At 39.5% G+C, this 12579-nt stretch overlaps 2 protein-coding genes and 1 non-coding gene across 4 annotated transcripts in view; 2 read left to right on the forward strand and 1 right to left on the reverse strand.

Annotated features, from left to right (window-relative positions):
• SPG7 (SPG7 matrix AAA peptidase subunit, paraplegin) overlaps positions 1-5831 on the reverse strand; it is an 898665-nt gene extending 892834 nt beyond the window's left edge. Inside the window, exon 1 of the mRNA XM_044081590.1 lies at positions 4943-5831. Within this exon, the coding sequence (XP_043937525.1) occupies positions 4943-5143 (201 nt within the window). The 5' untranslated portion in view covers positions 5144-5831. The remainder of the gene's footprint in view (positions 1-4942) is intronic.
• A 109-nt stretch (positions 5832-5940) lies between these two features.
• Positions 5941-12579, forward strand: part of RPL13 (ribosomal protein L13) — a 46299-nt gene continuing 39660 nt past the window's right edge. The window contains exons 1-2 of one of the 2 annotated variants that reach the window (XM_044081844.1): positions 5941-5963; positions 11025-11143. In XM_044081844.1, the coding sequence (XP_043937779.1) occupies positions 11040-11143 (104 nt within the window). In that variant the 5' untranslated portion in view covers positions 5941-5963; positions 11025-11039. The other variant, XM_044081846.1, reaches the window with a different exon arrangement.
• LOC122810468 lies at positions 11333-11411 on the forward strand. The gene has a single exon (XR_006366113.1). It is a non-coding gene; the product is annotated as a small nucleolar RNA MBII-202 (small nucleolar RNA).

Here is a 12579-nt window from a genome sequence, read left to right on the forward strand (position 1 = left end):
TAAAAGCTCCATCGATTAAAATAAGGTTATAGAGATTAAACAAATACAATAAATGTGAGAAACTAAAACAATGGGTAACAATGAATACATATTAGTTTAGATAAAGTAATACAAAACAGAATTTACTATCTACATACTATTGTATGAGAATAGTGTAATTACTCATTTTAAAATGTCTAACAGACAAAACATTTTTTTTTTTTTTTTTTTTTTTTTTGAGAGCAATAGAAATAGTACAGTCATACAGTTGTAATGTCATTTGTGTTGACAGAGAAAGATAGTTTTGAGATAAGAAATTCTGATAGTAAAAAGTATAAAATAGATTAGTCAGGGTTGGTACAGACTAGGTCTAGGATATTGTTGCCCCTGGTGGGGGTGTGGATAAGTTGATCTAGGGCATTGGAGTTTATGAATTCCAGAAAGCGTTGCACTAAGGAGTTGGTACACGTGTAGTTTTCCCAGTTAATGGTGGGGGTAGTTAACGTCACCCATTATTAGAGTGGTTGGTTGGACCCTAATATTTTCCAGTACATCAAGAAAAGAGGAGTGGGAATCCTGGGGCATGGTGGGGGATCTGTAGAAAGCTACAATTTGGATTGCAGTTTTGCCAAGAGTTAGTTGCACTTGGATAACCTTGGCTGCATTATGCTGAGCAACTAGCCTGGAGGTGTGGATATCCTTAATGAATATGGACACCCCCCCCCCTTTGGTGTTTCGATCCAGGTTACATGGCCGAAAAGTGTGGTACGAGTTATAGCCTGGTAGTGCAGGGGTGCTTCTGGAGCCTTGAACCAGGTCTCAGTCACTGCATAGATATCGATGTTCTCCATTTTAAGGAGTGCCTCGAGTGATTGCATTTTGAAATTTAGACTTCTAGCATTGAGTAGCATTACCCTCCATTTTTGCTTGCTTGTTCCTGTTATGGTGGTGAATTGGTTACTTGAACCCTGCCTAAAAAAGGCACTATAGGGGCAGCAAGAGCCTTAGCTAGTATCCGGAATCCCAGGGGCGACAGGTGCAGGCCATCTGTGGCAAAACATCGTGGTCTGTTGACCATGTCATCCCAAGCAGACATATACTGGATCCCCTTAGATGGACACCAAAAGCTTAGCCAATTGTTGAAGTCAATCATTTTGTCCTTGTACTGCAGTATCATTCTGGGCGATGGCAGAATGCTACTCAGGGCTAGGGTCATACCTGCCTGGGCTGCAAGATCGGAGAGCTCTTCCATGTCTCTTTTCATGTAGTCCAGGGAGGTATGTCTCAGGTCATTCACACCAACATGGACAATGACAGGAGTCATATTTGTAATTGTTGTGGAGTGACCCGAGTGCGTGGGTTATGTGGCGGATCCTGGCACCCGACAGGCAGCTGACAACCTTCTCCTTGTTTAGCCTGGTGAGTGGGACATCAGTGTGCCAGACTATAGTCACCTATGACTAGTGTGTTGGGTATGTTGTTTTGCCTTATTGGCCGTGTTTGAGTGGCACACGAGTATGTGGGCTATGTGTCATTTGGGTTGTGTTGGGGGATGGAGGTTGCTTGTGTTTCTGCTTTCGAGGTCTCCGGTGCTTAGGCAGATTATTACTGAGAGCCTCTGCGAATGTTTTTGAGTTTGTGTGTCTGGATTTTGCTGGTGTAGACATAGTGAGACTATGTGAGGAGTGTGGTGCGGTGCAAATGTTTACCTTCTCCTCATGACTGTCAGGTTCAGTCTTGGTTGGAGAGAGCTTTACCTCCAGTTTGGCTAGATAAGTGCATCTCTCACAGGTTGTAGTGTTGGGTGGTAGGAGGAGAGTGTTGTCTGTGTACATGAGTGATGTCTGTGTACATGAGGCAATTTCTACATTGCCTCAAGATGCCCACCTTCATCAGATAGACAGGGGAGAACACTGGGAGCTGACCCTTGGACATGCCTGAATAAAAAGTATGTTCCTCTAGATAAGTGAGGAAAGTGAGTACAAGAGCTGTTTTTCTCAACGCCAGTGAGAAAATTAAGTACAAAAACTAATTAGTAGCTTATTTAGTGCTTACAAGTTCTGAACAAGTGCTGAGCATGAATAAGCAAATTTAAGTGCTAAAACTAAGAATCTGTACCTGCACTAGAAGAGTTACAGGACAGAAACAAGTGCAAATGCAGGCTTTCAAATCAGAAAGTTGAGAGAGATGGAAGACTGCCCAAACGGCCAATAACTACAAATTCTGGGCCAGAACCACTCCTTATATGGTAGACAGGTTACTTAATGCTTACCACTCCCACTGATGAGATAGAATAGAAGGCTTCCCTCCAACACAGAAAGGCTTGGGGTGCTCAGCAGCTTACAAACAGTCCTGGATACAGCAAATCTTTATCTGGAACACTAGTTACAGGAAAGGTAGGAAACAGGCTTACAGTTTTTTTTTTTTTTTTTTTTTTTTTTTATATTACAGAAAAGTAGCAAAAACAGTAATAAAAACAATTCACATGCAGTGCAAGCCAGCACGCTTGAGTAGGTAGCAATATTAAACCACACACAGTTTGAAAAATTAAATTAAAAAGGACTAAAAGCAAGTGCAGAAAGGGTTTGGTAGAATGCGGTAAAGAGATGGGACTGGGGGAGAGTCCTAGATCAAATCTACAGTGGGGTGGACACTGCAAAAGCCACCAAATTTAACTACAGACCAAAAACGGGTAGGGGTGGGGAAGAACGTTTCAGCAGATATCTGAGCAACCACTAATATAGTACAACTATTAAGCCAAAAAAATATACTCTGCTCTGTATATTTGCAGATCAATCTCTCAGAACAGTGAGACATCAGATATCTAAGCAATAATTAAACTCTATAATAAAGAAAACTATACTCAGCTCTGTATATTTGCAGATAGTCTTGTAAGGCTCTCAGAACACAGGTTCCAATTTAAATGCAGGCTATACACATATCTCTACACATACATATACACACACACATATATAGACACAAATACTGTCTTGCCTATACTAAACAATGCTTCGCCTAGAGCCAAGCTCCAGAAGTTTACTTGTTTGATTTGTTGATCAGGAAAATATGATGGTCCCAACATTCTTTTCAGCCTTGACCAAGTAAACAGGCAGCAACAACTAATGCTTGTAGCTACGACTAAAACATACAGTTTGAGCATACACAAACAAGCTAGTAACAACATAATATACAAAATGTTTTAAAAAATCCATAACAGCAGTAGCATTGCTATCTCACCTCGACCAAAGCCAAAATAGCTGCCTATAAAAAAATCCACATTGATAGTTTTTCAACTGTTCATTTAGCACCAATAAACACATTTTGTTTCTGCCCCCTTCTTTTACGACAAAGTTCCAAATGCTTCATGTTCTTTACGATTTCAATTGTGTAAATTACAATATGCCAACACGGCATTTTCCATCAGTGGTATCAGATTCTGAAAGTGTCTCACTCTGTAATCTCACTTTTCAGTTTTAACACATACTGTATGAGTGAATATACCACCAGTTATCACACTACATATTTACAAGATGTTTATTCAACAGTGTTATTGGTCATTTAGTGAAAGTGTTTCTGTTTCTTAAAACTTAAGCAGATTTTTTTCTAATACTGCATTTTCCTTAATGACAAAGATTTCATCACTCCTTACTCCATCCAAATTGATATGTTTATACAAAGCGGTAATTTAAATTGCACGTTTTATATTATAAATTCAATTTCCAATTATTTCCCTCTAACTATTCCGCGGTCACACATGAAAACGGTTTAGAATGGGTCAGCCCATATACTACTCTAAAAAAGGAAAAAAGAAAATAAGCAGTTGTTATATTAAAGAAAAACGCTTGCTTGTAATGTTTTACACGCACATATCCGACTACTTTTTAATCAGTCTAATATTAAACAATTGGGCCGCACAGTGGTGCTGCAGTTAACGTTGTCGCTTAACACCAAGATGCTCTCCGGTTCGATTCTTGGCTGGGGTGTCTTCTGTTCAGACTGTATATCCTCCTTGCGTTCGCGTGGTTTGCTCCGGTTTCCTCCCCACACCCTAAAGACATGCGTCTAAAGCGTTTCTCCCTGGACTTTCCTTGTCAATAGATGTTAAATTAGCAGTAAACTGGCAAGCCCTGTTAAAAGGAGACTATACTATTGTAATGAAGCCGACCAAAGGGCCCTGAAGGTAACCCCACAATTCCCTTTGCAATAACACTGTCAAATGAAAGAAGATCTCAGTCTTGGACAAGGTTACCTGTACCAACTTAGAGGACACCATGTAGTTTGCCATTCCGAATTGGATAGAAAATGTATGCCTGTGCACTACAAATAATGCCTTTAATCCCTTTGCAGTAACTGCTCTGGACATTCTTCCCTACTTTGGGCTCATAAATTTTCTTTCCTAATAAAATCAAACACGATATCACATAGTACAATTACAGATTCATCATCAACAGAGAAATACATATTTACGTAAATTCTCGAACCGATAACCATCAACAGAGAAATACATATTTACGTAAATTCTCGAACCGACAACCATCCAATACATCAAAAACGGGTATGGAATGCCCGTCGAGTACTGCACGTTAGGCATTACTCAGTGATATATACCCTTAGATTTTGCCGTTCTCCTCCTAAATTTATGTTCCAAGTTAAATGAGGTATTACAGATGCATACAATACTAGACCAAAAATAAGCACGTACACCGTTTTCATCATCAGCTATACGTGTTCTCGCCTCCAAAGACATTTGATTCCAACATATGACAAAGTTCTTTTCAATACAGCCTGTTACTTTTAAAAAGCCAATATTATGATTTAACGCGTAGAGATTTGGACGTATGCATTTAACCACCCCATTTCTTGGAAGAAAAGACACAGCGTAACACTTTTCAATAAAACTAGAAGCATACTAAATGAAAAATGCATTCCACAAAAAAAAAACAGAAAACTTCAGCTCTCCTACCTTTAACAAAAAGTCTGTAGACCGAAAAGGACCATCGATTACAGAGCAACCAGACTGTTTCAGGTGACAAGGGTGCTGAGCCTGAGCATTTGAAAATACCCTGCTAGATTGAGAACTCCTGTGATTACTAGCTGAAACAACAAGTTTACCAGCTCGGCGCAGAGTACAACTGCAATTATGTAGTAAAAGTCGAATAACCATCGTATAGCAAGCAGGTAGTGTATTCTATTGGATGAACGGCATTAAAAGTGAACTACTGACACCGTCGTGTGTCTCACAACCTCATTTCTTATCAACTTTCTGTTCTGCAATATGAACCCAAGAACAAATTGTACACACAGCATTTATAAAGCTTTTTTTGAAAACCTCATTTAATTACAACTTTCTAGTTTATTCCGGTGTTGACAAACCATGTCAACTTTCATTTCTTTTTAATACTTTAATTTCGCTTTTCACAAACTTACGTATAACAGATTAGTGCTGCTACTCTTACTCTTATTTTATAAATAACCCTTCCATTACTCTACCGCTATCATATAAACTAGAGTTAGGGTACCCTATAGTTATGACACCCTATCTTGACGTGCAAGCTGAACTTTCACCTTTTGCGTTGGGTCACGTCACCTAAAAAAAGGTTTTATTGTTGAAGTGGTGCAAATTACACAAGTAGTCACGTTTGAAATAGTATTGTTATTCATCAAAGTTATTGACAGAAAACAGAATGTTTTCTGAATTAAAGACGCACATAAATTTAATTTTTATTTAACTATAATTCACTTCCTTGTTTACCAAAAAATCGCCATTTTTGGAGAGATTAAGAGGTACAGAACTTTACATGCCTTTTTTGTAGTTTTATTAGCGTACTTGGGCTATTAAACGGGTAACACACCGCCTGCCGGTTCTTTGCGTATTACTTCCGCTGTTACAATTTATTTTTGATTCCTGATAGGCTGTTAGAATTCATATCCTATGGTCTGGCTGTGTGTACTTCCTTTTCTTTTTGGCCGGTTCTTCCTTGAAGGTATGTGTATAAATGGCCAGTTAATTTTATAGTGTAATCCTTTGCCATCCTGATGTCTTAATTCTGCAAAATGTTAATTTGTTATAGTTTTTATATTAGAATAATTGGTGCATAGGAGATTATTGGAACTTAAGGCGAATTATTTTATGTGGGATTAATTTGTTTGGCCTAAAACGCAGGTTAGGGGAGTCGGGTACATAACATAAGGTGCCTATGGCTGGGTTCAGAGAGCATATATTTTCATTGTCGTAAGAAGTTTCTATTTATGCTGGGTTTTTTTTTTTTCGAAACCTTTGTTTTGGTCCTCTGCTAAAATGTATTTTATTAGGCGTTTGGATAGAATTGTTAAAGAATTTTAACCTGATTTCGGATAACAAGTTTGTGTGGAGTTAAGTGCCCCATTTTTTGAAATAATTGAGTTGGGGTAAGACTAAATTCTGCGTAATTATTGTCTGGAATTCCATACGTTTAGGCTATAATTTGTTTGTATTTGCAAGTTATGTTGTACGCGAGAGAATGTTACCGTTTCATGTTCATTTAGTCGCATAGCTTGTACAAGTTACTCGTAACTTGTCTTTAATAGTTTATTTTTGCCTGTTTCCTCGAAGTTGGACATATTTTTTGAGGACGTGGTGAATTATAGTCCAGAAATATTGTAGTTACAGGCATGATGTTAAGAGTTCGTGGTAACGTACAGTTTTTATTTCGATATTTTTGATTTAGTAGTTGAGGGTCGCCACCTTTTCAAATGGCCAAATTGGTACATTTTTGGTACAAACGTCAGGTTTTGCTGGGCAAAACATACCCACGGCCAGTACAAAGTACAGGTCTTCAGATTTTTGCCTGAATAAAAGTTTTAATTCGTGTATCATTTTAGTTGCTTATTCTGTTACTTATGTATGTGAAACACTTAAATGTTATAATTTTTTTATGCAACTGTTACATGAAATGTCTGTCCTAAAATCTCAAGACATTTGACATTACTTTGAATTATTTGTAGGACACGAGGGGACTGTCCCCTCGCAAAGTGGGACAGGTGATAACCCTTAGCAGTATTGGTGTCTAAAACTTGATTTCAGGTTAGAACTTTCACCTAGTTTGCTTCTAATTTGGAGGTAAAATAAAGATTTTATCTTTTATTTGGGCGATGGGGAGAATGTATGTAGTTAGCAATAGAGGAGGATCTGTTTTGAATGTCGGGGGTGGGGGCACTGAAGAAATCCAGGTTTTGTATTATGTCTATGGGTTTTTATCGGGTTTAAATTAAGAATTTTAGTCATCCAGAGGTTCATGTGGCTGTTAAGGTAATGGAAGTGAAATGCTAGAGTATGTTTAGTAAACCGTTCATATTTTGTCAGATTGCTGCTTGACAGTCGTAGTACTAATTTTAGTTTGTTTAGTTTAACCTGTTTCTTGAAGTAAGCACTTGCAGTATCTGCTGGTGTGCAGTAACCACCACTGGGTTGCAGAGTGGTATGTGAAGATGTTTGTGACCCATAGTGATATTTTTCTGTGTGGGGTGGGATCTCAACTTCATCTGTGCCAACCATATCCATCTGCTAGCTTTGTTAGTGTCTTGCTTTCGGCAGTATTGATATGAATGTATTGGTACAAGGAAAATGGAATAAATGAGTTGAGTTAAAATCTCTGCTAAAACCATGGACGTTTTTAACTTTGTCTGTTGTCATTCTTATGTTTGGGAGGGGCATTCCCCCTTATTTTGGCAGTAGTGGGTTTACGGTCTACATATTAACTGGTAGTATCTTGTATCAGTGTACAGATACTGTTTATAGTTGGTGACTGAGAGCAAGAAATACAAAGGTTATGAGACTTGGGTTTGTGTGTGTTCTCTCATTAGTTTGCTGTTTACTTTGTGTTTTGCACCCGAGATGCCCTTAGTCTGGTAGTAAGAGTTGGTATGCTAGTGCCTCACTTTGGCTGTGGTTTGCTTTTGTGCGTCATATGGATTGCTCTGCTTCTCAGTAGTGGGTGTAAATATGTTGTATTTTGAATTTGAAAGCCTGTTATTGGCATGTCTATACGAGCAATGACAAAACCCTGCCCTCTGCACGTTTTAAGATGGTGGTATTGTAAATATGTTGGTTTATTGTACAGCACTTCTGTTTCCTGAATATCCATTGTCAAAGGATGCTTGCTTTTGGAGTCTGTTGGGGGCAGGACTGGATAAAACAATATTGTGTTTGTGTTGTAAATGCTAACTGAAGTACTGTTAATGCAGTAGCTTGGCGAAAGTAAAGTTGGTAAAATCTTAACATACATCATTGAATAAAGTTTCTCCAACATGTGGTGAAATCGTGCCTGATGTGGATTGCAGTCTGTTGTTATGGTGTGACACTGGGGAGGAGCTTGTATTTGCAGTGTGAGAATTTTTTATGCCGGTACAACTTGGCATATTTCAGCGCTGTAACTTTTTTTAACCACCTTATTGTTGCGCTGCAGTTTTGTATAAAAGGTTTTGTTTTCAGTGAAATTGGTCTTATTGGCAACTTGAGCAGCATGGTATGCAGTCAGCATGTTCATCATGGATTTCTTTTAGGTTGCTGCTTTTTTTTCCTTTACTTATTTTTCATTGCGGTGTCAGGTTTCCTTCTTTCCGGAGAGTTTTTGGCATTTTTATTGATGCTGAATTTTCCTTTGGTTTGTGTCCTAGAATGTACATTCTTTAGTGAGTTGGTATTCAGAGACATGCAGTTTCCTGCATGACCCTTGATTGAAGTGAGCCTAAAAAGTGGGAGGAATACCTAACCTTTATGCTTGAGTGTAGCTTGGATAGCTTTGGTTAGTTATTCTTCTGATGCATATCAAGAATCTGAAATATTGATTTGTCATGGGCCGCGTATAGTGTTTTTTGCTATTGTGAATTTTTTTATGGAAAATCAAACTTTTTGAGGAAAAAAATGTAATGTGAAGTACATCTTAAAGTGGAATTGTGGTTTGTTTGTTTTTTTGTCTGGAGCTCTTCCTGTTCCACATGTTGCTGTGTACCACTGATTAGTGCAGTGCATCCTCTTGCTTTCTATGTCTTTTAATCTTGGAACCCCATGGGTTATTTTCTCAGCTGTGCAGTGTTTCCTCGTCATTGCTGTCGGCCTTGAGTATACTGGTTACTTTTGGTATGCGTCATAGGAAGTTCATAATAGAAAAGTGAAGCATGGATGGAGTTTTTTTTTTTTTTTAAAGACCTGACCTATTTCCCAGTTGACTCTTCTGACGTTTTCGCGCACGTAAAAATTTAAGGGTTGTGCTGTGACTTGTCTGCACACTTGCCCTTACTACAGTAGTATTGGGGTTGGTACAGTTTCCTTCCATGTGAACTGACGGTGGTGTGCGTGATTGGCAGACTGGATGCATTGCACCATTTGTCTCAGTCTTTTATGATGTGGCAAGGGATCTAAGTGGCATTTTGAATATAGTTGTTGAGTATAGGTTCATAGGTAAGCACTAGGGTAGCTGCTGTTGCAGGCCATTTTAAGCCTAGCTGGTTTCCCTGTGGTGCTTTAATCGCCCTATCTTGTTTGCTGTTTGGCTTTGCCCATCCCATGGTCTAGGGGACCCGTGCATGATAAACGATTTAGTAGCAGTCTGTCAGGAAATGTTTCCAAGTTTTACTTGAATGTGTACAGGAATAAGTTTTGGGGTTCATATTAGCTTGTCGAGCAAATGCTCTTTGATCGACAACTTGTAGACAAAAAGTCGAACGGCCGGAACAGCAGTGCCAAATCGCTGGACCATTGTCGGACTTTGCAGTTTCCCCCACTGTGGTGTGATCACGGAGTTGGTATATTTAAGTAGGGGGTGTTGAAGGCAAAGCCCCCCCCACACTACTTTGTTTGTGGACCCCCCCCCGGGGGGGGGGGGTTGCTGTTCCAGTTAGACTTTTTGTGGTTTTGTCTATTAGATGTCTGTCAGAGCGTTTGCTCTTTTGAGGGTTCTGCAAGCTAATATAAACCCCCAGAAGAGGTTTATATCCCTAGACTGGGAATTTCTAATGCCATTTGACATGCTGATATGGAGTAGATACACCAGTATTGGGCCAGAGGATGCATTGTATGCCAGATAAGTCACTTTTCTGTAGTCTGTAGGCTACAGAGTATAGTGACATTGCTTTGAGTCTGTCCTTGTAGGACATAATGTTTAAATCTTGTATACTTTGTAGTGAGGGTACCTCTGGGCATTGCAGTTGCATATGTTTGGGTGGATACATGTCAAATGAGGCATTATATTCAGATTGGCCTAATGAGGGCTGATTTAAAGGGGGCCAATGAGACCTAGGTCTAGACTCTGTTCCCTTGATTATATGCCATATAATATAGGACATACCTTTGACAGTGGATATATTTTAGTTGAAGATTAGGCTGTTGTCCACAAGTTTCCAAATCTTGAACTGGGTCAGTTCTTGAGCATACTGTCATTGTGGGAGTTCCCCTTGTAGATGACTTCCCAAATGCATTTTATTTAGTTTCAGTCCAGGATTTTGGCACCGGTTGTTTTTCCTTTGTAATAAATTCTAGTAAAGCTTCCCTTGATTTATGTTGGTGGACCAGGTTTTGCTTACTAGTCCTAGGGGTGTTGCCTTGGAAGGCCTTGCACAATGCATTCCAGTTCAGGACTTCATTGGGAACTAGTGAGCTTTCCCAGCAAGTGTGCTTAAGGTTGCAGTTATTGAACCGTGGTAGTAATTTTAAAAATTAGGACACTTCAGTGTTGGGTCTGTTAAATTGAATAGTGACCCGTGAGCTGTACCTCATTGTTTTGAGTGAGTTGTTGATCTTTTTGGGGTTGGACTGTATCACCAAACTCATTTGCTGTTAATTGCTTCACTTCAAGGGATATTTTATTTTTTTTTTTTTTTTTTTTTTTTTTGAGGAGGGAGTAGAACTTTGTATAATTATAAATAACATGATCTTTCACAAGTTGGTGTGTGTGTTTCATGCAAGTGAGTGTATTCATTAGCTGTGCTCTTTTGGTAACTTGAACAGGTGCATTCTGTTCTACATTATATGGATCTGTATCTTGACTAATTTGGCTTTTTCATTGCAGGGAATATAAGGAGCCATGGCCCCTAAACGAAATGGAATGATCTTAAAGCCCCACTTTCATAAGGACTGGCAGAGACGAGTTCGTACCTGGTTCAACCAACCTGCAAGGAAGGTTCGCAGGTGAGGGGAAAGTTGGCAGCTGTTTATGTTGACAGGAAGAGGCCTCTAGGGATTACTGTGCAGATGAAGATACCTTAACAGTGTAGGTGTGCTTTGCGTATTGTTTTGGGGTTGGGTGATAGCACTACCTGAAATCTAATTTTATGGTAGCTTGGAATGGTTTAGTTCATATGATGGCTTACGGTCACATGATGACATTCTCCGGAATCTCTGTAATTTTATTGATGATTATTTGAACCCATGTGTCTGATGATTGTAGCCACTGGTGTGTAGCAGGGTGTGTACCTTGTAAAACTTGGATAAGTAAATAATTAATTTTAAATAGTCTACTGTTTTGAGGTTGGCTTTTGGAATCGTTTAAATTGGAGTACTACTGAATGTACGATTAAGTGACACTTTTGTTTTTTGTGAAATAACTGCCAGCCTTTAATGATCCGTGTATAGTTGTCTGGAAGTATTTTGTTTTTGTCTGGAGGGCCTTTAGCTTGACAGTTGGAAACCATTGCTGCAGTCATACTGCAGAGAAAAAACAAAGGTACTTGCAGCGTGATCAGGTGTTCATGTAATTTTGTGTGTGTGGGGGGGTGTTTTTACTTGGAACCAAGAAGTGGCTTGCCACCATCCTCCCAACGCATACCACGTAAAGAGCCATAGAGGCAGCAGGTGGTTCATAGAAGGTTACTAGGCTAAACAACCTTAGAGCCCTTATAGACGTAGCCATATTTATTCAGAGTTGTCCCAGTTGTTTAATTGAGTGAAAGTTTCTAGAGGCAAGGGTCTATGGTAGTTAATACTGACCACCTTTGTCCTGAGGGACATTGGCACCACCCCAGGAGCGAGTTTGAAGTCACCCATCCTTTGAGCTAAAGAGGGTCAGGGATGGGCACCTCTTCACATTTATTGGAAGCTTGTTCCAGAGAAGTGGCAGTCTCTGGGACGTGTATCTTTCTGTCCAGCATGACCTGTTCATGTCGGAGGCTAGGTTGAGATCCCTAGAGCGAGTGGCATCATGTAGTTTGATTTAAGAATGTGTAGCATGTCATTGGGGCCAGGTCAGAGACTGCTCTGTAAGCCAGGCACAGGTCACCCCTTAGTAAACTGTAGGAGACTGAATATATAGTGACAGGGCTTTGTCTTTCCCTGCAAGACTTGTGTAACCTGTAATTTCTTGGTGAGAAACCTTGTGTGGTTTCTGCAGTTGTTGCAGGTGTCTGGTGAGATGCATGCAGAACAGAGCATTGTACTCCATTACTGGCCTGAGTATAATGGAATCATAACTTCCTTGTATCATGATGAGCTGCCTTTACTTAAAAGATGGGCCACATAGACTGATTTAATTTCTACTGTGGATACCTGTTAAGATTGCTGTCAACCTGAGTAATCTGATCACATTCCACTGGTTTTGCACTTAGACGGTGCTGTCTTAACCTGCTATG

This window comes from Protopterus annectens, chromosome 8.part1, assembly GCF_019279795.1.
Source record: "Protopterus annectens isolate FY-2018-M chromosome 8.part1, PAN1.0, whole genome shotgun sequence".
Classification (NCBI taxonomy): domain Eukaryota; kingdom Metazoa; phylum Chordata; order Ceratodontiformes; family Protopteridae; genus Protopterus; species Protopterus annectens.